The 27,835-nt window shown below is 46.7% G+C and overlaps 1 protein-coding gene across 2 annotated transcripts in view; it reads right to left on the bottom strand.

Annotated features, from left to right (window-relative positions):
• LOC126519180 (venom metalloproteinase antarease-like TtrivMP_A) overlaps positions 1–23,408 on the bottom strand; it is a 73,481-nt gene extending 50,073 nt beyond the window's left edge. The window contains exons 1-4 of one of the 2 annotated variants that reach the window (XM_050168799.3): positions 23,279–23,408; positions 11,038–11,204; positions 8,514–8,606; positions 420–543 (exon numbers count right to left, since the gene is read on the bottom strand). In XM_050168799.3, the coding sequence (XP_050024756.1) occupies positions 420–543; positions 8,514–8,606; positions 11,038–11,204; positions 23,279–23,348 (454 nt within the window). In that variant the 5' untranslated portion in view covers positions 23,349–23,408. The remainder of the gene's footprint in view (positions 1–419; positions 544–8,513; positions 8,607–11,037; positions 11,205–23,278) is intronic. The other variant, XM_055065318.2, reaches the window with a different exon arrangement.
• Positions 23,409–27,835: the final 4,427 nt, after the last annotated feature.

The raw sequence follows: 27,835 nt of genomic DNA on the forward strand, positions 1-27,835 counted from the left end.
AGCCAACTAACCGCAGGTCAATACCACCACTCAAACGTCGGAGGCGAAGGTTTCCCTTGACGATCTGGGCGACCAACGCATTACGGATACATACGCTCCAGTTGTCGGGAAGCGTGAGAAGCAGTCAGGAATCTTTGGTTGCTATCGGCCTTCCAATCTTAAAGGCGAAGCTGAAGCTTCCTCCATGTTTGTTCTTCTCCGTCTCTCTCATGAACGTTATAGATGTATTTCTACGGCTTTCAATTGCGTTTCTAGCCGCGTTTCGATGTCACTGCTTAAAGCTTCGTAGATAACTTGAAGGGTGATCAAAGTTTTCGGAATACGAAACATCTGGAAATGGGATACAGTTAAGATGACTCGTTCACCTTTCCCCTGAAAAATAAAATGATATGAATAACATGGAGAAGAACTTCGCTTACCCTTGTCTATATAGGTGCCGTGTATCTCTTGTACTTTGTAGATCTTGTGCAGTATTTTATCATGTAACGAACGTTCGTCTTGGGGTAGAGGCTTTATTCTCAGTTCGTGGTTGATAATACCTTCCTGGTAGAATAGGAGCAAACATAACTCATCCTCAGTCAAAAACACCGTAAGCAAGATCTATGTATTCAGCGTTTTAAAGTGCACGAAAGAAAAATGTAAGGTTATGTCGAAGTTTTACAGCGAAACTGTTAGCATTCAGTCGGTATGAAGTTTTCGTGTCCGCGTGCGCGGGACTCACACGAAAATGTGGGCCCATCTCGGAGACAGAGACTTGCGCTGAACGGAAGCCCTAGAGGACTGATGATGATGATGATATGTGGTGTTTAATGGCGCAAGGGCCAGGTGTGGCCAAAGAGCGCCATGACAAGTGGTGATGTTGACGATGTATTATGGAGATGTGACTTGGCTGTAAAGTGGCCTAAAAATAGTTGCTGTAAAGTGCATAAAATCTACGTGATATAAAATTATGGCGATGACTAATGACGAATACTATGGACATTAAAATCCATCGTAAAAGAATGACATAGAAATGAAAATATATGAGATGGTAAAAATAGCTGGAGCACTGTTGCCTCGCCGGAGCGCTTGAAACACAAGGGCCTAGAGGCACGTGCTATACGAGAGAACTATCACAGCGCCATCCTCTGAAGAGAGGAGACGCTACGAACATGTGGGGCTAACAACATGCAATACAACATCTTTCAGGTAACTTAAGACTGCATTGGTGTCAAAGAGTGGTTCTGGGCCAAGTAACATAACAGGATGAAGGGGGATGTGCTGCCGGTACGCTAAGAGAAAATGTTTCCTTCTTTCAGATTCGGCTTCCCGACACTCCAGTAGAACGTGGAGGACTGTCAGCCTCTCCCCGCATCTACCACAGGTTGGAGGCTCGTTTCCCGTGAGTAAAAAGTTATGTGTTCCAAAAGTGTGTCCTATTCTTAGACGGCAGAAGAGGACATCTGTCCGGCGGGATTTTGTTACAGGAGGCCAGAAACCTAATTGTGGCTTTATTACATGCAGTTTATTATTTATTTCTTCGTCCCACATGCGTTGCCAGTGGTTTCGTAGTTTCCTTCTTAAGAAAGGCTTCAGGTCTTTGACAGGGACCGAAGCAGTAGGACTAACTGCATGTAATGAAATTGATGTAGCCATCTGGTCCACTAGAACGTTACCCTGGATGCCCCTATGGCCAGGCACCCAGCATATAATCACATGCTGGTTAGATACATATGCTTTACATAACACGGAATAGAGTTCAATTAAAACAGGATTTTTGCACTTACAGAACGATATCAAAGCCTTCACAACACTTAGGGAGTCCGTAAAAATAACTGATTTTTTGAGTTTTGTTTTCCTTATATGCTTCACGGTCGACAATATTGCGTAGGCCTCAGCCGTAAAGATACTAGTTTCCGGATACAGTACGTCGGATTCCGAGAAGGATGAACCGACGGCTGCATAGGACACCCCGTCGTGTGACTTCGATGCGTCTGTGTAGAACTCCGTACAGGAGTATTTGTGCTGGAGTTCTCGGAAATGCATTTGGATTGCAATCTCTGGAGCGTTTTTTGTAACTTCCATGAAAGATGTATCGCATTGTATCAACTGCCACTCCCAAGGAGGTAGCAGCTTGGCTGGATGCATTAGGCGAAGTTCGAGAAGTGGAACATGCATTTCATGACTAAGCTCCCTCACACGCAGCGAGAAAGGCTGTCTTACGGAAGGACGATTACGAAACAGTGTAGCATTTGTCATGTCGTTAATGGTGTTAAAACAGGGATGTTCAGGATTAGAGTGGACTTTCAAAAAATATGTTTGGCTGATGTGTGTTCTCTGGATATGAAGTGACCACTCATTCGATTCTGCATATAAGCTTTGTACGGGACTCGTTCTGAAAGCTCCTGTGGCTAAACGGATACCCAGATGGTGAACAGGGTCTAGCATCTTTAGCGCGCTCGGGGCGGCAGAGTTATATACCACGGCACCATAATCTAATCGTGACCGGATGAGGCTCTTATACAGATTCATTAGGCACTTTCTGTCACTACCCCACGTAGTCTGGGATAGAAGTTTCATTAGGTTCATTGTTTTCAGGCACTTTTCTTTGAGTTGTTTAATGTGTGGGACGAGAGTGAGTCTATTGTCAAGTATAACACCTAGGAATTTGTGCTCTTTGTTTACAGGTATCTGTTGTCCACACATTTGTAAGCAAGGATCCGGAACTAGGCCTCTCTTTCTTGTAAACAGCACACAAGAACTCTTTTGAGGATTGATTTTAAAACCATTTTTCTCTGCCCACCCTGACACCTTGTTCAAACCATGCTGTACCTGTCTCTCGCATACTGCGAGGTTACAGGATTTGAAGCCTATTTGAATGTCGTCCACATAGACGGAATACAAAATGACTGGTGGTAAGGAAGCACGAAGCGTTGTCATTTTAACAATAAAAAGTGTGCAACTGAGCACGCCTCCCTGGGGTACACCAGTTTCTTGTGTAAAAGGACGTGACAGCACATTGCCGACTTTCACACGGAATGTGCGATTGGACAAATAGCTTTCTATGAGGTTTAGCATGTTACCATGAATGTCCATTTCTGCCAAGTCTCTTAAGATCCCGTATCGCCACGTTGTGTTGTATGCCTTCTCCATATCGAGGAATATGGATAGGAAAAACTGTTTGTGTACAAATGCGTCACGGATGTTTGCTTCAATACGTACAAGGTGATCAGTTGTGGAGCGCCCTTCCCTGAAGCCACACTGATAAGGATCAAGTATTTTGTTCTGTTCAAGGAAATGGATGAGGCGCCGATTTATCATTTTTTCAAATACCTTACACATGCAACTTGTGAGGGCTATCGGGCGGTAGCTTGCCACTGAGGAAGGATCTTTGCCTTGTTTTAAAACAGGGACCACAATGGCTTCTTTCCATGCAGTCGGAAGGTACCCTGCTTCCCAGATAGTGTTAAATAGTGCAAGTATTGTAACTTGCGTGTCACCGTGTACGTTTTTAATCATTTCATACATTATTCTATCCGGTCCTGGCGCAGAGCTCTTGCATGCGTTCAAGGCAGCTCTCAACTCTGCAATACTAAAAGTACGGTTGTATGGTTCGTTCTGACGACATTTTCTGATTAGAGGCTTACATTCTTCTATTTGTTTGTGTTTGAGAAACGATTGTGAATAATTTGTTTAGCTTGACACGTTTTCAAAATGCTCCCCAAGTGAGTCTGCCTGGTCTTGTAGTGTATCGCCCAGTGTGTTTACCAGGGGGAGTGAATGTGTTTGCCGCCCTCTAATCCTATTAACTCTGTTCCAGGCTTTGGCCTCATCCCTAAACGAGTTAATGCTCGATAAAAACTTGTGCCAGCTTTCTCTTCTGGCCTGTCGGCGGGTTCGCCTGCCTTGGGACTTTATTTTTTTAAGGTTGATAAGATTCTCTGCAGTGGGAGAAGCGCGTAGCAACCCCCACGCCTTGTTCTGATTCTTACGGGCGATCCTACATTCGCTGTTCCACCACGGTACACGTCGTTTGCATGCCAGACCACTCGCTTCGGATATGCATTTTGATGCGGCATCTATTATGAATGATGTAAGATACTCTACAGCTGCATCAATTTCTAGAGAAGACATGTCGGCCCATGAGATGTTAGTGAGAGTTCGAAATTTCTCCCAGTCGGCTGTGTCTATCTTCCACCTAGGAGCTTGCGGAGAATATTCGTTTTCTTTTGATGTTCTTATCAGTATGGGAAAGTGATCGCTCCCGTAAGGATTCTTCGTAACTTCCCATTCAAGTTCGAGCAGTATAGACGGGGAAACTATAGTAAGATCTATTGAAGAAAATGTTCTGTTTGCTAGAGAGTAATATGTGGGTTCCTTTTTATTCAGCAAGCACGCACCGGAAGAAAAGAGGAGCTGTTCAACAAGACGACCGCGCGCGTCTGTACGAGAGTCGCCCCACAGGGAGCTGTGCGCATTGAAATCGCCAAGAACAAGATAAGGTTCTGGCAATTCGTCTATAAATGACTGAAATTCATGCTTGTTTAATTTGAAGTGTGGGGGTACATACAGCGAGCAAATGGTGACGAGTTTATTTAAAAGAACAGCTCGAACCACCACTGCTTCAAGGGGCGTTTGTAGCTGTAAACGCTGACAGGAAATATTTTTATGAACCAAAATGGCAACACCGCCTGATGATACGACAGCATCATCGCGATCTTTGCGAAACGTGACATACGGTCGGAGAAAGTTTGTGTGTTGTGGTTTTAAGTGTGTTTCCTGTAGACACAGCACTTTTGGATTGTGTTTTTGGATAAGCTCTTGCACGTCATCAAGGTTCCTGAGAAGTCCTCTGACGTTCCATTGAATTATTGGTGTATCCATATTGGTAGTAAATAAGTGCTGTGTATACGGAAACAGATGTGTTAATTACAGAGATTTCAGAGCTTAGGTTCCAGAGCTCTTTCGAGGCCCTGTAACCGGGGTTTTACTCTTTTTGAAGCGTTCGAGAGAACCTCGACGCTCCTTAGGCGCTTGGTGCGCCTTGAGGATGGGTGTAGTGTCCATTGCCTCTTGTGAGGCGCCGGACACGTGCTCTTGCGAGCGAGATGTTTCCCGAGAGAGTCCCGCCTTGGAGGGCAAGACCCCTGCGCCCACCAGCCCGGAGGTCGATGGGGCTCCCTGAGGGATCTGGCTGCGCCGGCTGTTGCCAGCGCTGGAAGGGGCCGGGGAGGTTGGGACAGCCTCGGCGGCGGCCACCTTCGGGGTCGGTGGTCCCTCATTCTGCGTCGACGGAGCAGCGCTAGCTGCAACCGCCGCGGGGGCAGATGGCGTAACTGCCGACTCACTGCCTGTGGGTCGGACAGCCGCCGGAGGCCGTTGTGACGCTGCCCCCTGACGCGCCACATCGGCAAAGGTTTTCTTGGGCAGGTACGATACCCGCCTGCGTGCCTCCTTGAAACTTATATTTTCCTTTACTTTAACTGTTACAATTTCCTTTCCTTTTTTCCAGGATGGGCACGCCCGCGAATACGCGGCGTGCTCCCCATCACAGTTTACACAGTGGAGAGCATTCTCACAAGCTTCAGATGTGTGTTCGTGGGCACTGCATTTTGCACATGTTTGGCGGCCTCGGCAGCTCTGCGAGCTGTGGCCGAAGCGCTGGCATTTGAAACATCGGAGTGGGTTTGGCACGTACGGCCTGACACGGAGCTTGATGTACCCGGCCTCGATTGATTCGGGCAAGATACTTGATTCAAAAATAATTATTAGGTGTTTCGTCTGAATCTCTTTTCCATCCCGCCTCATCTTAATTCTTCTGACATTGATCACATTTTGTTCGCTGAAGCCCTCCAGTAGTTCCGCTTCAGTCAGCTCAAGCAAATCATCATCTGACACAACACCACGGGTGGTGTTCATTGTACGGTGCGGGGTTACTGTTATGGGGGTCTCTCCAAATGACACTAGTTGCGGTAGTTTCTCATACTGTTTTGCATCGCGGAGCTCCAAGAGGAGGTCGCCACTTGCCATTTTCGACACTTTGTAACCTGGACCAAAAATATCTGTTAGGGACTTTGAAACAAGGAATGGTGAGATGTTTCGCACTGCTTTGTTTGGCTTTTCGGAATGAATAACATGGAAGCGGGGAAAGTTCTGGGTTTGGCGTCCAAAAAACTTGAAGACATCTTCGGTGCGCCCTCGTTTCTGAGGGCGATCAGTAAGGGAGGGGAAAGAAGTTTCCATGAAAAGTGTATGCATTCGGCAACAGCGCCGACCGCCCACCACGGAGCCCAACGAGGGGACGCGGCAGAGCTTGCGTACAAGTCTGCACGACGCCAGTCGTACGCCGTCACTATAACCTAATATGGTGTACCCAAGGTTGGATAGCCACACAGGGTTAACCCTTGCCGCCAGGAGAAAGGAAGTAAAAAGAAGAGAGAAGGAGACAGGAAAGGTCAAAAAGTGAGAGATAAAGACGAAGATACGAGGAGGGAGAGACAGGAAAAGGCGACTGCCGATGTCCTCCAGGTGGGTCAGCCTGGAGGTGCCGTCTATGTGAAGCCGAGGCCGAAGAGGTGTGTTGCCTCCGCCGGGGGGCCTTAAAGGTCCAGACACCCAGCATCGGCTCAACCCCCAGGATCCCCTTTTCCCCAGACACGGCTAAGCCGCGCACGGCTACACGCGGGAGGGTCCAACCCTCGTGTGCTCGGGTCCGTGGTGTCGCAACACACCAAACGCCTGCTGACGCAGACGCCCCTGCGGGGCCCTAGAGGACTGAGCACGTAGACTGCACTTCTGCGCGCAAGCGTGGGCGCGTAGCATACGTCGCTTGTGACGGTGGTTAATTTTAAAAGATAGTGATGCGCAATGTTAGTCATACATCTTCAGCCTGCATCTGAAATTTAATAAAGGTAAACATTTGGCGGTCAGTGCTTACATGACGTCGCAGAATACGTTATAAAGTTGGTTGCGAGTGGTGGTTCTACACCGGAAATCGCGTAGCGCTCCACGTACATTGCAAGGCCGGCTAAATGGGCACAAGAAAGATGCAAAGACAAAGAACCAAAGATCCATGTACTCATGCGTGTCAGTTCAAGCTTTGCCTACTAGATACACCGCCTGCTGTCCATAGACATTGAATTTTAGCGAAGCCCGCTGTAACAACGCTGATGTCCTTTGTGGAAGGAGCAGACTGAATCGTACCCCCCCCCAAAAGCGGGATAATTTTATTGCGAAATAAATTGTTTAGAGACACGTGATACGCGCTCGCACCATCAGCGCCAATGCCGGCGCCATGCGGTGAGGCGGGTCATGACGTCACGAGCTGCTCTCGGAGCCAACTTGCCCGAGCATACCGCTGGGCGCATCCGCGGCCGTCGCGCTGCAGGTTTCAAGTCGCGTGATTGCTGCGGGAGCAAGGTTAGCATACGACGCGGACGGCAAGGGGCTAGCCGGAAATTATTCCGCTTCAATGAGCGCTCTGCTGTATCTCGCATGCGCTGCTACATTTCGGAGGCGCGAGACAGTGACATGTTGTAGAGTGAGCGCAGCACATTTTACGACATCTATGCATGAGCCCCCGCAGCCTACCGATTAATATTCTTCAGAACACGCGAGTGTTGTTACCGTGAGTGATCGCCGTGATCGAGTGGACGATGTTCTCGTGTGTTAGGACGGGTTAGATGGTGTGTACTTAGAAATGGAGTGTTTGCTGTAACTTGCACTGCGTATGGAATTACGAGCCTTACTTCGTGCTATATTGATGTGCCCTTCGGACAAAACGGCGACTTCAGCTATTAGACTAATGTACGAGACGGGCATACTAGTTGACTCACACACTGGAAGATCTTGAACGCGCGAGGCATAAGATTGTACTTTCAGTCCTCAGTAAACACAGATAAATGCGGCCTCACCTATTACCGTATGGAGTCCGCAGATCATAAAGTAAAGGAAAGCATCAGGGAAACTATCCGTGACATTACTTGAAGCCTCCATATCACAACTTAAGGGTGAATGAAGGGAAAATCAGACATCCACCCGTTCGTAGCAATTGCTACCAAGGAAACGCATACGGGTTCCTCGAAAGTAAAGCCTCATAGTTGAAAAATTCGTCCTAGTCCGGGACTCGAACCCGGGACCACCGCCTTTCCGGGGCAGCCGCTCTACCATCTGAGCTAACCCGGCGGCTAGCAGATGGCAGGGCGAAGTCGAATTTGTCAACAACACGAAGCAAAGGCAAGAGTTTGCTACGAACGGGTGGATGTCCGATTTTCCCATTATTCATTACTTCTCTCCACCTTGCGGGTTTCCGCAGAACTACTACGTGTTGAGATGTGACTGAAATTCTCTCTTGTGGCGTCTGGAGAGGCGTATCAAATATCGCACGCCTATAGGATAGGACGACGCCATACACTAGAGGCTTTAAGTATATGTTGCCCAATATGTTACCGCTATTGTTATGGAATATAGGAACAGTACATTACCCATATTTCCCAGAGAGTACAGCCAGACTAGTTGCATAAGGGAGGACTTACGACTTCCACAACGCCTTCCCTCTGGCGTAAGACAAGAGAGGATTGATGATGCACGTCCTGGTACAGAACCTCTTGAATTGCTGAGGTGTCAACCTGCGTATACACATCATTTTCGGAGTTCGCTATCAGTAGAAAAATGTATGGTACTTTGTTTGATGCTTCTGGGGTATTCCGTGCGAAAAATGCCGCTTCTATTTTCTAGCTTCACAGTAAAATTTTTGTTTTGCTTATGTTGTGTTGTACATGTCGTTTTGGTCTGCTGCTTCACCACAATCCTTTTTACACAATTTAGACTTTATTTTTTATAGCACTAAATGGTACATTTTCGTAGTAAATATATGAAAAGTTCTAAAAACAGATTCTGCATGCATTTTCATAATTCAAGGACCTTTACACAACACTTACAGAAGAATCACGGATTTCGTAGAAAATCCAGCTCATTTGAAAGTAATAATACAGAAAAGAAACTAAATTGTGATATTAGCGTAAATGTTTGCGTAGGAACGATAAATTAGTAAAACATTCTTCGCAGCAGAGGCTGTTCATGGGAGTGCGCCAGGACACCGTATCTATGGCCCTTGTGTATTTTGAAGATACTTGATTGTTTTCTGGGCTATGGGCGTGTAACCTGAGTAAAGGAAACGCACTAAATGAGGAAAGAAAGGCCTCCCGCACAGAGCGGTACTTTTCACTAGACAAATATTCGTGGTGCAGAATTGAGTACTGTAGATCTTCCACGTCTACATTTACAGGGCTCCGTCCTACCGCCCTTCTTTATTCCTCCCTTTCTGCACTACTTTCCATAACGTTCAAAATACTTACTTCAGGGTATCGCCTAATTCTTTCCATATGATGAACAGTACCTCTTGCTTTCTGCTCATCGTCTAAGAAGTTTTAGCCGGACGTTCAACAAACGCGTTAATTGTAGGTTGGTTTTAACAGCCGGCACTGTATTGAACGGATCTGGAATCTCTCGTGCAGGAGACTGATATCTATTCTGTTAACAACAAAAGTATCGATGTGTGAAATACGGTCTCAGTCCAATCAGCGCACCTGGTTGGCATGTGGGGAATCGCTGGCCTAAAATGAAACTTTCCAAAACATGGGACGCTATAACATAAACCCATTTCAAACGTTTCTAGTCCATTTCTGCAATTATCTCTCCACGATTGGTGAAAATATTTCGGGCCACCCACACGTCGCTTGTCTATCACGTGACGTCAGGAAAACAGCAAAAGTTCCTCATGCGAATGAGTTGTGCACACTGATTTTGCAAGATTAGCCTTACCTAGGGGGAAAAAAATCCCAGAATGCCTAAGCACTTTTTATGAGTTGTGAATGCGAAAGCATTAATGCCCGATTCAACACCGCTGAGTGGTCCTTCCAGTTTTGTGCTTCGAGTAAAATTTGCGTTAATTAATGCTCCTTCCACCCGCCTCGTAGTTGCGAGAGTTGACGAAGATGGCTTTCGCTGCCTGCGTCTTCAGTCGTTTTGCTGCGTTTTTTTTTTTTTTTTTGCTTCATTACTTCGTGTACGGTGTACTGGCGCGGGCAGCCACGTTTCGCTACAGCCGAGGTTGCGGACTACGACGATGTGGATGCTTCCGACGCCATAGCGGCACGTGCTGCCTGAAGCAGCAAGGACGGGCCAGCGCCACGAGTGCGCTTGAAAGGTGGCGTCGCAGCCAATGGGAAATTCGGTGGCGTTATTTTTTTTCGCTGCAACAGATGGCGTCGGCTATTACGCCCAAGGGGCCGTTTGACGCTTTCGGATCAATAACTATATCCGATTCTATGCCCTTTTTCAACATCAGCCGTCCGCTATCGGTCAAAAGTCATCCGTGTTGCGCTAACTTCGCATGTCTCCCCCCCCCCCCCCCCCACCGTGTAAAAGAAAACACGAAAACTCACCGCGTCAAAGTCACGTGTGCGCATTCAAGTTAATATTATGCCGAACATAACTTACATTTTTTTTTTTTCATAGCCGGAGACTGCCCCGTTCCTAAATGAATAAAAGAGGGCTGCGCTCCGATCACTTTGAGAGCTGGCTATATACTCGTAGCTGCTAGGGAGAATAGATATATTTGCGTATAATAAAAATGTTCGCGTGGCAGTGTATCGTTGTCAAGCTCTTCGGCATGTTTACGACATTGGTGTGCCAACTCTTCGTGGCGAAGGATCCGTTTTAGCTGCATTTTTATGACAATTATCACGAAAACACACTTTCCGTTACGTCACAACTCCAAATGTACTGATTACACAGTATGCTAAACCCGCTACAAAGCGAATGTGTGTCGTCGCAAAATTTGCAATTACGCCGGAGTGCAGGCGTCAATAAGTTTTGACAAAAGGGCCAGAAGGCAACGAAATTTCTCTTTTCTGCAATAACACGCCGCTGTTGGGCGTGTATCATATTTGGGGGCCGCGTACACAATAAAAAATGGGAAAGGTACAGCGTAGCGGATTAATTGTGAAGGTTCTTTAGGCTATCTAGTTTGCAGCAATGATGTTTTTGCTCGCTTACCGTGTCCAACACTTGTCCCTCGTGACTGCTCGTAACAAGCAGTAGGTTATCAGCCAGCACCGAGCTTTTTTCAAGGTTCAGAGTGAGATTGCTGTTGAGGCGTAGAACCAAGTTTTTGCTATTTGTTCTCTCTTGCAGAATAGTTGGATACACATAGAAGCCTTCTTCTGCCAAAGAAAGATAATGAACAACACGGGCCGTCAAATGAACCTGCATTAATACCAAATTGTTTAGTCCTCTTAGATTGCTATAGCAGTTATACAGACAGTCCTAGTCAATTTGCACCGTCAGCGTCGACTTCTACGCTGCCATGAGCTTCCGCATAAAATCCGAGCACGATGAGATTGCTGCGTTCGCCGTATACTGCAGGTGGGAAAGCGTTCCGGCTCGGCCTCCTTATAGAATTTGTCGAGGGATCAAATGCATTAATAATACATGCATTGCCATTGCCAAAGATACTGCAAACGAACTCTTGAACGCTACGCACCGTCAAGACAAGTAAAATATGTAATTTTTCATAAAAGGTTGTACTCGTAACTCTCAAGAATTATGCCCGAAATAACTGATACGAATGCTTCCATGTTTTCTGTCTATTTAATAAGTAAGGAAAGTATCACACGAACTTTAGAACTATATCAGTTTAAAACCAGCAAAACAGCGCATGCCGCTGATATGAAAAATGTAAAGGCCATGAAATGAATCAGTTGAGGACAAATATTTTAATGAAACTCTGTTAACCTCCCTGCCTTTCTCTCATTTGCATCTCTCTGTCTTTCAAGAACCTCGTTTAGATTTTTGTACATATGCAATGACTAGGGCAAAATCTCAATGACGCTATCGTTTGTTACAATGTATTGCGCAGGAACAGCTGTCACCGGTCGTGTATTGGAATTATTGTATTGCATTGTATGTTAGTATTGTAACCGGAATTATAGTCACACCAGAGAGCACATATAAAAAGCATTTCTGCAATATATACGAGGGCGAGTCAAATGAAAGTGAGCCAATGCGAATATATGATAAAGGAGGTACTTTATTGAAATCTAGTCCCCATGAGCATTTAGACATTTGCCCCACTGACTAACCAGTCGCGTGATTTCCTTCTGATAAAACTCCTTGCGTTGCTGCTTCAAAAAGTATGTAACTGACTCTTTCACGTCATCGTCCGACACGAATCTGGCTCCCTTGAGCAGTTTTTTCAAAGGCTCCAAAATGTGGAAGTCGCGCAAGGTGACGGGTCTTGGCTGTATGGAGGATGTTGCAGCGTTTCCCAATTTAACTTTGCCAGTTTTGTATCAACCACATCAGAGATGTGGGGACGGCCATTCTAGTGGGGTAAGGTGACCCCATTCCTCAATTTTCTACATCGTTTGTTCTTGATTGCGACACGCGGCCGATCCGACGTTTCACAATATCGGAAACGATTGACAGCCTCTCCAGGTTTAGCGACTTCGGTCAATAATGACCTCGGATGATCGAAAAAGAAAGTCAACACCTTTCGGCAGAAATCATTGGCTTTGCTTTCCTTGGGGTGGCGAATTCAACTGTTTCCACTGTAATCTTTGCCGTCGTGTTTAAGGCTCGTAGTAGCGGCCCCATCATTCGTCCCCGGTCACAATTACAAATAAGAAGTCGTCACCCTCATAGTGATACCAGATTAGATGAGTCAAGGAAGCGCCGAACCTCTCCGTCTTCTGGCGGTGGTTCAAAATTTTGGGTATCCACTGTGCACACAAGAGCCGATAACCGAGATGTTAATGAAATATTGTGTTACCCGAAGCACCCTGCCAGTTCATAGATGCTTATTCTCCGTTCTTGTCTAATCAGCCTTTGCAGTTGTGTTTGGGGTGATTGCATTGTGGCTTTGGCCCGATCTTCGATCGTCTTTGCAACGTCCACGTCCTTTTTTGAACCGTTTCCTCCAACGCTTCATAGCGGCCAATGAAATGCAATGTTCAGCGTACACGGCAGCCATACGGCAACTAATTTTCTTTTGGGAAACTACCTTAGCTATCAAAAATCTCATGACGCCACGCTGATCAACTTTTGAAGTGTCCAATATGTCACGCGACCATGTTCAACCCAGGGTATGAGAGCAATAAAGAACCTTTATACTCACATCGGCATGCCATTTTTTTAAATAACAGAGGCATCTGTGCTACACGCATACCTCGCAGATAATGAACCAAACCAATATTGCGCGGGGTGGGTTGGCTCCCCTTCATTTGACTCATCCTCGTACATAAGAAATGCGATGATGCATGGAATATACAAATGCGAAGATGCAGCTTGATAAAAGGCAAAGAATGGTCACTGCAAACAAAGTTCACTGCACGTTTACACAAAACCTCGCCACAACATACATACACATATATATTGTGACGAAGAAGATCGGCCGGCTAAAAAGCCCCGTTGCCATCGCGTGGCTCGTACCCAGTTCGTTCGCTGGCTGTGCCCTACCTGCTGTTGCCGCGTTGGTCGCTACTTCTCTACGACCCGAATAAACCCCCTTTTAAAATTGGTGGAGCTGCTGAGTACAACCGGAATTCTGGAACTTCGCAACCGGACACTGCAGCCTGTCTTCATTATGCCGGAAGAAGGACCACCGCAACCACAACCCGCTGCCCCGGTGACTACCGTGGTCTGCCCCGGCCCGTTGCGTCAACGCGACCCACCCATCTTCAGCGCTACCGAAGACCATGACATAGAAGACTGGCTCGCTGACTACGACCGGGTGAGGATCCACAACCACTCGGACACACCAAAAAACTGAATTATGTATCCTTTTATTTGAGCGGTGTCGCCAGCGTGTGGCCCCGCAACCATGAACGTGATCTCACGACGTGAACAGCCTTCAAAACTAACGTGACGGAGGTATTCGGGCGCCCCGCCGTTCGCAAGCTTCGCGCCGAGCAACGTTTGCACAGTCGTGCGCAACAGTGCGGGGAAACATTTACAAGTTACATAAACGATGTTGTCGACCTCTGCAACCCGTTGACGTCACAATGGCTGATGCCGAGAAGATCCGCCATATCTTAAAAGGCATTGAAGACGACGCCTTCCAGATGCTGTTGGCGAAAAATCCGGCGACAGTCTCTGAACTCGTCAGTCTCTGCCAAAGCTTCGACGAACTCCGCAAGCAACGCACAGCCACCCGCCAATCTACTCGTCAGGCGACTTCAATGTCGAGCTTGGCTGTTTCCCCGGATAACACGTCACTACTGCTACAGATCAAGGAGTTCGTCCGTGAAGAGGTGGCTCGTCAGCTTTCTCTGATTCCCCTTACACATGGCCAGCCGAGTTCTCCCTTGGTGCCCCCTCTCCAATCTGTCATCAAGGAGCATGTATCCGACCACATTCCACCTTCTCCCCAGCAGGCTCCGGTTGCCGCTCCCCTGACGTACGCCGAAGTCGCTTAAAGGCCTGCACCACAGACCTATGCTCCCCTTCGCCCGCCTTTGAGCCCGCCCGTGTCCACTCCAGTCCGGCCACTGGTGCAGTATGCACGACCTCAAGATCATTGGCGCACGGAAGACAATCGCCCGATTTGTTTTTGTTGTGGCCGTGCTGGACACGTAGGACGTCACTGTCGCCTCCTTACACCGAACGCCCCCAACAATGTGCGTCCATATGCGCCACGTTTCCAACAACGCCGCAACTATTCGGACACCTTTGAATCTCCTCCTGTCGTCGACACCGCATTCTCCGCCGCTCGCCGTTCACCTTCTCCTCGCCGCCGCTCGCTTTCCCACATGCACCGGCGTCGGAGCCCTTTGCGCCAGGAAAACTAAATATCGCAGTTCAGGCGGCGAGAACTGCGGTGCCACCGAAATGTATAAGGCCTCACACTTCCCCGAAGAACGTCATTGAAGTCGCAATAGAAGGAACATTGACGCTAGCACTTGTCGACACCGGCGCTGCACTGTCAGCGATAGATGCCCGTATTTGCCGCAAGATAGGAAAAGTGACGACGCCGCTTTCTGCACTGTCTCTTCGAACTGCCAACGCACAGCACGTCGAGCCATCCGGCGCCTGCACTGCTCGTGTCATAATTCAGGAGGTCCTCTATATCATAGAATTTATCGTGTTGCCATCATGTTCACACGACGTCATATTAGGTTGGGACTTTCTCTCCTCACATCATGCGATAATTGACTGCGCCCGCGCTGAAATCGAGCTGTTTCAGTTTTCGACCGATATTATCACTGACCATAAGGACCATTGTCGCAAAATCGCTGTTTCAGAAGACACCGTTATACCTGCCTGGTCTTACACTCTTGTCAGTATCTCTTGCGAATCTGTAGATGACGGCACAGTACTCTTCGCTCCATCCGAACTTTTAGTTCGCCGCCGTTCACTACCACTGCCGTTCGCGGAGTTCAAAGCTGGCGCTTCTCTCATGCGCGTCTCAAATCCATCGGCTAAACCAATTACTTTACGCCGCCGTGAAAGCCTTGGCAGAGCAGAGCCACTGACCTCATCTTCAATATTTGACACGATGGACGACTCCACTTATCTTGCTGCTCTCGAGGCATCGCCTCCTCAGTCACTGCCGCGTTCTTTTACGCCAGCTATTGCCAGTGACCTTACGACGACGCAGCGCGACGAACTTCTTCGCTTGCTCCAAGGCTTCTCTTCGTCTCTTGACTGCCAAGCAACATCACTCGGCCGCACAACGACTGTTTCGCACGCTATCGACACTGGGAGCCATGCACCAATTCGACAGCGTCCCTACCGAGTATCGGCGACTGAAAGACGCGTTATCAATGACCAGGTGAATGATATGCTCAATCGCGGTGTCATCCAGCCTTCTAGTAGTCCTTGGGCATCACCAGTCGTCCTAGTTAAAAAGAAAGACGACACCATACGATTTTGCGTCGATTATCGAAGGCTTAACAAGATTACCCGAAAGGATGTATACCCGCTGCCACGTATTGACGATGCACTTGACTGTTTGCAAGGAGCAGAGTTTCTTTCCTCCTTAGATCTCCGCTCTGGCTACTGGCAGGTGCCCATGGCTGACGTTGACTGTTCGAAATACGCGTTTGTAACAGCAGACGGCTTCTATGAATTCACTCTAATGCCGTTCGGTCTGTGCAATGCGCCCGCCACCTTCGAACGCATGATGGACGGCATCCTACGCGGCCTGAAGTGGCATACTTGCCTACTAACTTGAAAGCACTACGCAACTTCATTGTCCTATGCTCTTATTTTCGACGTTTCGTTCGCAATTTCGCTACTGTGATCGCAACACTAAACCAACTTCTCCAAGGCGACAATGAACTTTCTGCTTGGTCGGAAGCCTCTGATGATGCCTTTACGACTCTTCGTCACCTACTCACGTCTCCGCCAATCTTGCGCCATTTTGATCCAAGCGCACCTACATAACTTCACACTGACGCCAGTGGTGTCGGCCTTGGTGCCGTGCTCGCACAACGCAAGAACACTAATGCCGAATACGTCGTCGCTTATGCTAGTCGTGCCCTCACGAAACCTGAGGCCAATTACTCAGTTACAGAAAAAGAGTGCCTAGCTATCGTATGGGCTCTTCAAAAATTTAGTCCATATCTCTATGGTCGACGCTTTGACGTGGTGACGGATCATCACGCTCTTTGCTGGTTGTCCAACCTCAAAGACCCGTCGGGCCGCCTCGCTCGGTGGGCCCTCCGAATCCTGGAATATGATATCCGTGTCGTCTATCGCTCTGGACGCAAACACGCTGACGCCGATGCCCTCTCGCGCTCCCCAGTTACTTCAGACAGCAGCACTTCTACCAACAGACATGACATCTCACCACTTGACATCCTGGACATGGCATCGGAGCAACGAAAAGACCCATGGATCGTCACGATGTTCGACTTTTTGTCAAATTCTCCGGCAAGTTCAGCACCTCGAGCGTTACGCCGACAGGCGCAGCATTGCACAATCCGGGACGGACTTTTATACCTCCGCAACTACCATAATGACGGCCGCAAATGGCTCTTAGTAGTGCCTCGCCACCTACGACAAGAGTTCTGCTCCGCTTTTCATACTGACCCGCAGTGTGGTCACGGCGGAGTGTCAAAAACTTACACACGGCTTCGCCTACAATATTATTGGCGAGGGATTTACACCTCCGTCCTCAAATACGTACGCTCCTGCATTGCCTGCCAGCGACGCAAATGTGTCCCGCATCTCTCCACTGCACCCCTCCAACCACTTCCCTGCCCAGCTCAGCCATTTGACCGGGTCGGGCCTCTTCCATCTACTGGCACTAGCAACCGATGGATTGTTGTCGCCGTAGATCATTTGACACGGTATGCTGAAACCGCCGCCTTGCCTGCCGCATTAGCAAAAGACATCGCCTCGTACATTCTAAACAACTTCGTTCTCCGCCGTGGCGCACCTCGTGAACTGTTGAGCGATCGGGGCCGCGTATTGCTCTCGGATGTCCTGCAGTCACTCCTATCTGAATGCCAAATTATTCACCGCACTACTACTGCTTATCATCCACAGACCAATGGCTTAACAGAACGATTCAACAGAACTCTTGGTGACATGCTATCAATGTATGTTGCATCTGACCACTCCAACTGGGACCTTGTACTTCCGTTCGTCACTTACGCATATAACACTGCCTCTCAAGCCACTACCGGATTCTCACCATTATTTCTGCTCTACGGCCGCCATCCCTCCAGCACCATAGATACGGTTCTCCCGTACCGCCCGGACCCTGCTGAATGCTCACCTGTTTCTACGGTTGCTCAGCACGCAGAGAAATGCCGACAACTGGCCCGTTCTTTGACGTCTGCTCAACAGTGCCGCCAAAAAGAACGCCATGACCTCAATCCTCCCCCTCACCCCTTCCCCGTCGACTCACTCGTGTGACTTTGGGTCCCACCTGTTGCTGCTCCTGGCCTTTCGTCCAAGCTCCTCCCGAAGTACCACGGGCCCTACCGCGTGGTTGCACAAACATCACCAGTGAACTACGTCGTCGAACCCGTATCGCCATCTTCCGATCTGCGTCGTCGGGGGCGAGAGACTGTCCACATTGACCGGCTGAAGCAGTATTACGATCCGCCCACCTCTTCCTAGGTCGCCAGGATGGCTACTCTTCAATTGCGGGGGTGATTGTGACGAAGAAGATCGGCCGGCGAAAAAGCCCCGTTGCCATCGCGTGGCTCGTACCCAGTTCGTTCACTGGCTGCGCCCTACCTGCTCTTGCCGCGGTGGTCGCTGCTTCCCTACGACCCGAATAAACCCCCTTTTACAATATATATATATATGTGTATATATACGTATAAGGTCTCCAATAACTCTACATATCTAAGAAAAAGTCACTGTATATAATGTGTCAAACAAGGCAAATAAATCTGTTGGGCGATCACAGCAGAACCCAGACTCCTAAAGGCTAAACCCCATGAGGGCGATTTTGTGCGTTACAGCGACGAGCGACGGCTTCGAGCGACGGATCGGGCCGTGGTTTGAACAGATCACTCGGTCATGTCGCACGACCGTTCGGTTCTGCAAATCTAGAATTCGTCACTCGTCGCCCGGAAGTGCCATGAGTGACTAGCCAATAGCGCGAAGCCGGAACTGGATGTACTTAACTCAAGTACTTTCGTTTGTTGCACGGAACGAGCAAACGATTTAATTTTATACGTGCAAGAATAAGAACCCACTGCAAGAGTTTCAGAGGTATTTTATGCTGCTTTTCACAGTAAAACACATCAACGTAAGTTAATAAAGCACGCGTCACGTTAGTTATGGTGCCTATATTGCTGCCCTCATAGCGGCAACACTGGGGAGACGTCGCTCGAAGTCATCGCTCGCATGGGGTACGACTTGTAGGCGACGAGCGAACGCGACAGCCACCTCCATCGCGTCGCTTGTCGCTGTCGCACGCAAGATCGCTTGCATGGGGTTTATACTTAAGGCCCGAACCCCCCCCCCCCCCCCCCCACTTCTTCCTCTACCTCTGGTGTATCGCGCGCGTCAGGAGGCGGCACGCTTCCTCCTCGCCTTTTCTCCCTTGCGCCCACAAGACTGACCCACCATCGTCGGCTCACCGTTGCCGCCCCAACCCCCCTTATGCTTTCACTCGCGCATACAGCATGCGGCCGGCGGTCACGATCTTATGGCCCTTGGACTTTATACGGAATATTAGGGCGACGGCGACGGCAAGAATGCGCCTGGAGTATCCATATATTGATCACACAATAACATAGTAAGATTATCCGGCAGCTGAAGTGTCCCATGGCCCATTACTTTCCGCAAAAGAAGAAGTAACAAAATCGACTTTTCACCATGCGACAATTTGCTGCGCCGCAACAATGTCTTCTTTCTTTTGTGGGTTGGGGGCACGGAAATGAAGAAACGCAAAGGAAAGCATGTTAGCCACAATCTAATGACTACTTTGGACACCTAATGTGGCTACCGAAGGAATATCGAAGAAAACGTGAAACGCTTGGTCCACAGAGAACCATAGGCATACTGCTCGATACCCTAACACCAGCGAGAGAAAATCTTACAGGAGAGGTTGCGCTCAAGCGAACGCTTTGCAATCCGTTGAGTCCCCGCAGTGATGGCAGCGAGCGACAATGCATTGTTTCTTTTTCTTGTCTGTTAGTCAGAAAGCGTCCAAAACTGTGCCAGCTAGGCCAATATCCGCTCGGCCAGAGAAAAACGAACGCGCATCGAAGTGCACCGCATGGTGGTCGGGGCGACACAAGAAAAGCGCATGCGCTCTGGCTGGCTCTAGCACCCGCTGCTGGTAGTGAGAAGAAAATTGAAGAGGATCAACGTGTCGTCGCGAATAAAAGTCCAAGTAGAAAAATAAATAAGAGCGTAGTTACCTTTGTTGGCTCTAATGCCTTGATATGGATGCTTTGGCGCGGGTGAAAAAAAATGTTGATATGCTTGTTTATGACATGACGGCACAAATGAACCACCCCAACGCTTCGTCTCATCGGACCTTGCTGCGTTCTTCGTCAGCTTGTCTGATAGTGTATGGATTTAGCCTGTCTCGTTGTATGATCCGCTGTAGGACTTTAGAAAAGTTAATGCACCTTCGGCGTCAAATGTTTATAACAACATTAAACCCGCAATGTTCCGGAATCGAAAGTCTAAAGCATGACTTTGGAAATGTCAATGCACCTTTCGCATCAAAAGTTTATGAGAACTTTATATCCATAAAGTTTCAGAATTCAAATCTATGCGCTCCATAGATTTCGCGGCCACCGCGAGATGCCGCGATGAGCCCGCTCGCCCTTAAAACGCCCTTGAAACTGTGCTCGGATGGGGCTCCTTGCGTTAAGATGAAGCCTGGTGCATGGGCGTTGCCATGAAACCCAGCCCGAGTTCACAATGTTCGCGCTCAAATGTCTTTTCGAGCATGAAAAGGACATTCCAAACAAAATGAAGCATGATTTCCGGCGCCTTGGGTTGTTTTGATCGGTGGCGCATGACAGCACAAAAATATTGACACGTGTACTTTATCGGGCAACCCCGTTTCGCCGCCTAACGAATGTAATCGCACAGCGTGGGACGCGCCTGCATTTATCCGAAGTTTCTGGAAAGTTATCGATGCTTCTATCCGCTCTCTGTTGCCGCCGAACCTTATGTTATCTGATTTCATCACCTGACGCGAATGGTGTAGAACTTTGTGGAAGGCACGCGGGTCCGAACGATTAGTCTGGAACATTCGACGGCTGTTCTTTAAAAGCCGACGCTGTTGACCCGCTGATCAGATTTCCGACGATCGCCGACCGTGTTCGCCGCTATCGTTGTGCTATAAGTGTAGCCTGTTTTTGTGGGCACAAGTTCGCCCAATAAAAGCTAGTTTTGTATTCCACCGTATTTGCTGCTTTCTTCACCGTCACTACCACGTGACAATATTTCCAGGGGGGGGGGGGAGGGCGGGGACGCTGAAGCCCTATAAGCCCCCCCCCCTCCTTTGGCTACGCTCCTAGGGGTCACGCAAAATGAAGGCTGTCATCATGTCATCACACTGCCAGATAGATAGACCGATAGTTAAAAGGTCAATAAAAGAAGAGGTCAGGTCAAGCGAGATTCAAATACTTGGCTTGTATATTTAAGGGATTCGTCATTCGTAGCTAAACAGAGCTCTCCTATGTAACCGAGAAGATGTCGAAAAAGAACATATGAGTGGCGCCACCTGGTGTATATCATTGTAACTCTCATGTAACAGCAGCACTGGCTGATTCACTGAGAAGAGCATAGAAAAATTTCAGAAGTAGATAATGTCAGCTCCGCCACACAGCATGGGTGGTTCAAATTTAGAAGCAGCAGCCGGACCTCCTGGGGCAAGTTGGTGCGTGACAAGGCAATGTGTCAGCACACGAAAATTTATGATAATAAAATTCTAGAAGAAGTTGCTGTCCATCTAGCTCGATTTGATATTTTACCTTTAGTATCCTTTTAAAGCGCACGGCTTTTTTTTCCGCATCAGCTCGGCGATGTCGTCATTGGAGGAATCAGTGCGTGTACTATTGATCAGCAGGTGATAATTTGACTGAATGAAACGATAAATCAACTTTTGTCGAAGAAGCGCAGATTAACACATTGGCACACTACGACCAGGAGACAGATCTGAGTAGCGCTAACATCACTGAGAAAATGTGCTAACGCGTTATCTCACTCTTGATTGCCGTTTTGATCAAGCACGTTTTATGTGAAATGGGTATATATTTCTGCCGTATATGTTAAGTCACAGCGTGAGAATATTCACCTTTGGTCTCTCTGAAAAACTTCTTATATGTGATTTAATATATTTTGTGGAGTAATTTGCCACTATAGTGAAAGCGAACCTTTTTTAGAAGAATGTGCAACTTTTCAATACAGCATGAAGCCGTCACTGGCGATCGGTTGGTCAGAATGAGGTGAGATTTCATTTTGCTGTGCCAGTGATACCAACACGTACCGCGCCTTTCATAGGGTCACTTAACAACTTTGGTATCCATGATCTCTAGCTAAATGCATTAAAAAAGGGGCAAGGCATGTGGACTTCTTGCCTTTCGAAATACTTCTGATAAAGTGCAAATACTGCGCTGGCGCGGTTGTTTGGTGATGACGGTTTTGTAAATACTGTTCTTCGAGAAAGAAGCTTCAGCTACAATATGCGCAAGTTCGAGTCTCTTGGATGATTCCTAACGTTCCTGACAACGCTTTAGGAAACCGTCGCAAAAACAAGCAATGACGACGAGAAGTTGTGACCGAGGAAGGTACACTTCAGGTTATAGATAGGAGTGACATTAGCAAGTAACGCGAGCAGTCTAATAAAGGCAGCCCAATAATACACTTACGAGACCAAACAAACCCGCAGACGCAATGTTGTAGATGAACATTAATGCTGTGCCCATCAAATTCATCGCAACAACGGACCGATGCCCGAACAACCGCTGGCGTGAATGAACAGGACATTGAAAATTTACCGAGGCAGCGCAGTGTACAGCTAGAGAAGTTTCACATTTTACTAAGAGAAATGATTAAATATAGCTTACTTCAAATTATTGGAAAGACCATTTACAAGGAATAGCTGTGCACATTCTCGTTTGACTACGCAGGCCTTAGCCACTTTTTATGTTTTCTCTTTTTCACTCCGATTTTTTTTCAGGTAGGAACAATCACCCTCTCATGTTCTAGTCAAGCACCACCCCGAATAAACATTTCATTCATTCGCACTGTGTCGCTGCCGTATGTGCGACCGATATTCCTGGCAAGGTTTTGTGCTAGGTTTATGTCGTAGCTTTTAGTCGAGTGGCACAAACTGTGCAGTTACTCATCATTGTACACACCTTTATCGGCACTACGTTTCTCATATCTTCAAGTAACGTTATCCACTGCGAATATCGACAAAGTTGCGACAGACGGGTGCTACACAAACATTTTCGATATTCGCAGTGAATAACATTATTTGAACGTATGAGCAATGTGCTGCTAAGGGAGGTTTGTACACTGATGAGTAACATGCGCAATTCTCATTGAGCTAAAGAAAGAAGCAATAAATACACTAAAAGGATTTAAGCATTGAAGCGCATGTTTGTATGACTCAATAAGTTTAACTTGACTTTAGTGCACGGGTCTCGCCGCAAGAAAAAAGTTTATAAATTATAAAGCTCCTCGGGAAGTTCTTCCCAATCACGCCTCTAATCGATGATCAACTGCAACTACATTTTCTTAAGTTTTATATAATACTGGCGTCACTAGGGAGGGAAATGCAAGAAACGTAAAACAGATTTACCTGCTCGGGTGTATAGGAAAAGTGAAAGGAAAGACATGATTACAAACATGTCTAGTAATCCCATGTTCATATAAAGGGCTATTTTGAATGCTTATGTCCCCTCGAAATGTACGGCAACACGTCTCTCTACTATATATAGTGGACCACAAAAGCCGCACAAGGTCCGTACCTCAATGCGTCTTGGCTCACGTTGTTAACGCTCGCGAAAGTTCATCCTGCCATCCACGACTTCAACTGAAACTGAAAGCTTATTATGTTTACACCACCTCATGTCAACGCTCAAAGCTAAAAATATAGACCTTGGTTCAACTGACCGAATTCACCTATCATGAAGGAACACCATAAAGTTCATCCTGACCTTCACGTTCTATAGCACAGACGTAACGACCACAAAAAGAACTACAAGACGGCACACGAAGCCAACAAGCCAAAATTTCTACCATCTTGAAGTTCATCCTGACATTGTGAACTTGGAGTAAAACTCGAAGCTTATTGTGTTTATACCACCTCATTTGAACACTCAAGGCTAAAAATGTGCCCCCAGGTGTCCTGACGGCGGTCACTTATTCTCGTTGCATCAAGTGTCTCGCAGCACGGCGTAAGCGCAAGTCTTATGCAAATGTCAAATTCGTTCTGGAGCACTGAGTCTTAAAGAAATGAGGCTCAACTTTAGTAGGGTGCGCCGTGTGATGGTCAATCGCTTCGATGCCGATGTTCCAAACCTGTGCACTCTTTTCTATCAATCAAGCAGTCGAACTGGCAGAGTCAACAATTATCTCTTTATTTCCGAAAAAATGACGTAAGCGATCGGTTCTAATTACTGAAACAACTGAAAATGCGGGAGCATAAGCCTTGTAAATGCATTAAGAAAGAGAGCAAAACAATGCCTTCCTGTATAAGATAATACATTTTACATTGTGATTCAATTTTGCCCCAAACGCTGAAGTAACAAAAGCTGAGATTAAGAGAGAATGCTAGCAGTGCTTCTTGTCCGATAGACAAGTAAGAGCAAGAATTCAGGCATCACCAATTTTTTTCGTTATGCTATCATTGCTAATGCAACTAACCTTGAGCAACTGATGCACGTGTAATTTGTAATTTGGGGATCTGAGATGCAATATTGAGAGGTTAGATAAACATTCGTTTATTGTTACGTTATCATGAAACTCATGTATGTAGTACGAATCCACAGAGTTCCAAGACTCGCCCTATACTTGCGCAAGCAATGATGGCTAATCCAATCTAACAGAAGACAATTTGAGAGTCAAACATCAATATGGCACAAGTTCGAACGCTTTCGAAAACTGTAGAAAAGCACAGTGAGTTAGTAGATCCTCTTCCATGTTCTTATGTATACAGTTGTTAATTCGAATAATTGCGTCTCACGCGAGAGGTTTCTCCGAAATCAGTATTGATTAGAAAAGAATAAAGATTGTTGGCGTCCAGGTGGCCGTATACAACTGATGCAATCACATATTCTGGTATCTTGCAGCATATAGATGTTAATGATATTGGACGGTAGTGTTCCGGTGCGTATTTATTACCTGACATTATTATGGATATAACCTTTGGTATCTTCCAGTTTGTTTGCAGCGCACCTGTGTCTGATGATCGCCTGGAAATCTGACGCAGCATTTTACTAGATACTATGATGGAGTTTTTCAGAATTTTATAATTAATGTCATCAACGCCAAAGGATGTGGTTAACCCGCCGTGGTTGCTCAGTGGCTATGGTGTTGGGAGGCCGTGGCTATCCCGGCCACGGCGACCGCATTTCGATGGGGGCGAAATGCGAAAACACCCGTGTACTTAGATTAAGGGCACGTTAAAGAACCCCAGGTGGTCGAAATTTCCGGAGTCACCCACTACGGCATGCCTCATAATCAGAAAGTGGTTTTGGCACGTAAAACCCCTTAATTTAAAGGATGTGGTTAGCTTGAGCTTACTTATCAGGCACGTGACTCCATGAACTGTTATTTCTAAAGGTGACATATATTGGCAGTTAAGTATCGATACATCCGGCACATCAGGCTCATCTTCTATGGTGAATATAGAAGAAAAAGAAGCACTGCAAATAGAAGCACAGTGAGTATCTGGAAGGAAGTGTTATTATTGTGTAAAGAAATGTTATTGTGGTCCTGATCTGGGCTTATATTGTGCCAGAACTTTCTGGAATAACATTTTAGAAAAGATGGCAAGTCATGAGTGAAGTATTTGTATTAAGCTGAAGACAGGGCAGGGCAGGCAATTTTTAAGCATCCCTTGTATGTGCACCAAGCTGCTTGCGTACGCAATTGTTTGCCACTATCTTAGTCGCGTTTGTTCCTGTTTGGCAGTAAGCGTAGCGATTTGGTAAGCCATGGGTTAGATTTATCATTGGTTATCTTAATCAGAGGCACGTACTGATTTACCAAGGCAGACGTATTATTCCTTGACAGTACCCAATTCTCATCCACCGACCGACTATTAAACTAAGCTAACAGCACGTGGCAACAGAGTAGATCTAATTCGAAATTTGTAACTTTGCAATTGTTCTTATTATAATCGGGTATTTGAATATTTTGGCCATTCAAATGTTTGAATGATCTCCGTCAATGAAAAACAAACAGTCCAAGTGAGCCGTTTTGGCCTGCAGATTAGTAAAGTTTACTGAAATGGCTATTGCTTTGTGCTTAGTTAACCTCTCAGTTACGTTTGTTTTCAACGTGGTCACATTAAGGGCGTCGTATGGCAGAAAACCAGGGGTCGCCGTGGCGGCGGAGTTACCCGTGCGCGAAAATTTTCGTATGCATAGGTATATACATATATATCCCGCGCCTTGTTTTATGACATGCCTTTTTTCATGCTTACAAACACAGTTGCCGGAAAACATCTGATTAAGCCGTCAGGAGCAACAGAATTACATTGGCCTATAAACTTACAGGACCCTCCAGGTGGCACCAGCTTTGTTGGGGAGTTGGAGTATTTGACAATGAATTGTATTGTTAAGCGCAACAAAAAAAAAGCCCGCACCTGAGTTCGACGCATCGCGCACGTTCTTTTATCTGAAAACATCAAGAATATGAGCCTGCAGTGTAGTATGCGGCAAAATACTTCTTTTTTGGGCTAACATGACTCTCGTAAATGGCTGACCGGAAGTTTTCTGGAGTCATGAACGCAGTGCTGCCACATCGCGGATGAAAAAGGTCTGCACCATTCTATCACTAGAGTTGCTCAGACCTTGTCTTACATTCTGGACGAAGTTATTCCTCAACATTTTGAGAATGAGAACCCAGAAAAAACTATCATGAAACAAAATACCGACAGCGCACGCCTTTTATGTTAAAGCTTCTCAGTCTTAAATATTAAAAGTGCGGAACAACAGAAAACCTCTCACTGAAGTGAGTTCTCTGGCGCCTGTGCACAGAACCTCCGCGATCGGCCCATGCAGGTGGCCGCATTTCGACCAGAAAGCTCGCCTTCGTACTTAGCGTTCGCCGCCAGCGTTTTCCGGTAATCATTACGGTTACATAAGCTGCAGTTGCCGTGAAGCGTGAGAAGCAGTCAGGGGTCTTTGAATGCTATAGCATTCCACTCATAAGGCGAAGCGTAAGCATCTTCCAATTTTTCGTTCAAGACCTGATTGGCTTTATGGTTTGGAAATCATTGGTTAATTGGTTAATTTGGGTTTAGTGGCACAAAGGTAACTAAGGCCATGCCTGTTGTTTGTTTGTTTGTTTGTTTGTTTGCTTGTTTGTTTGTTTGTTTGTTTGTTTGTTTGTTTGTTTGTTTGTTTGCTTGTTTGCTTGTTTGCTTGTTTGTTTGTTTGTTTGTTTGCTTGTTTGTTTGTTTGTTTGTTTGTTTGTTTGTTTGTTTGTTTGTTTGTTTGTTTGTTTGTTTGTTTGTTTGTTTGTTTGTTTGTTTGTTTGTTTGTTTGTTAATCCAGTCTGTGGGCGTCCGAGCGCACACAGAACGCTGTTGTACTTGCAAAAATTTGTTCGCCAGAGGGACCACTGTAAATTTCAGGAAACCTGTTGAAGATTACAAAATAATTGCGCAATGCCGCTTTATATCTTGGATGTGTCTTGAAAGACGTCCACATTCTCTAAAGCAGGTATTTTAAATACTAATTTCCTGGAGATTTTTGTTGTTAAATTCTGTCAGAAATTAAACCGGGTGTAATTGCATAAAAAATGTTTTCTGGCCCATCTGTGATCTGTTCTTGCTGGTGCATTTATAGCTTCGTATATGGCTAGAACATCCATAAAATATTAAATTACTCCATGCAGGACGATGGCTGTCAAGTCTACTGGCTGATAGGGGTATAATAAGTGCCTCCGGCGGTGATAGCATGTTCTCGTGCTGATTTAGACAAAGCAGTAAATTCCGATGGAACATCCATTTTTTCCTATAGAACGCTGACAGACGCAAAAAAAAATGCAATCCTATTTCTGTTACAGAGTCTCCTTCGACCAAATTTTCTCCGCCACGCCTGATTGAATGAAATCTCCAATATACCGAAATAAAGATGCCTTCGCATGGTTCTTTTGTTCTTTTTTTTTTGAGGCACACAAGATC

The sequence above is a fragment of the Dermacentor andersoni genome, chromosome 10, assembly GCF_023375885.2.
Source record: "Dermacentor andersoni chromosome 10, qqDerAnde1_hic_scaffold, whole genome shotgun sequence".
Lineage (NCBI taxonomy): Eukaryota > Metazoa > Arthropoda > Arachnida > Ixodida > Ixodidae > Dermacentor > Dermacentor andersoni.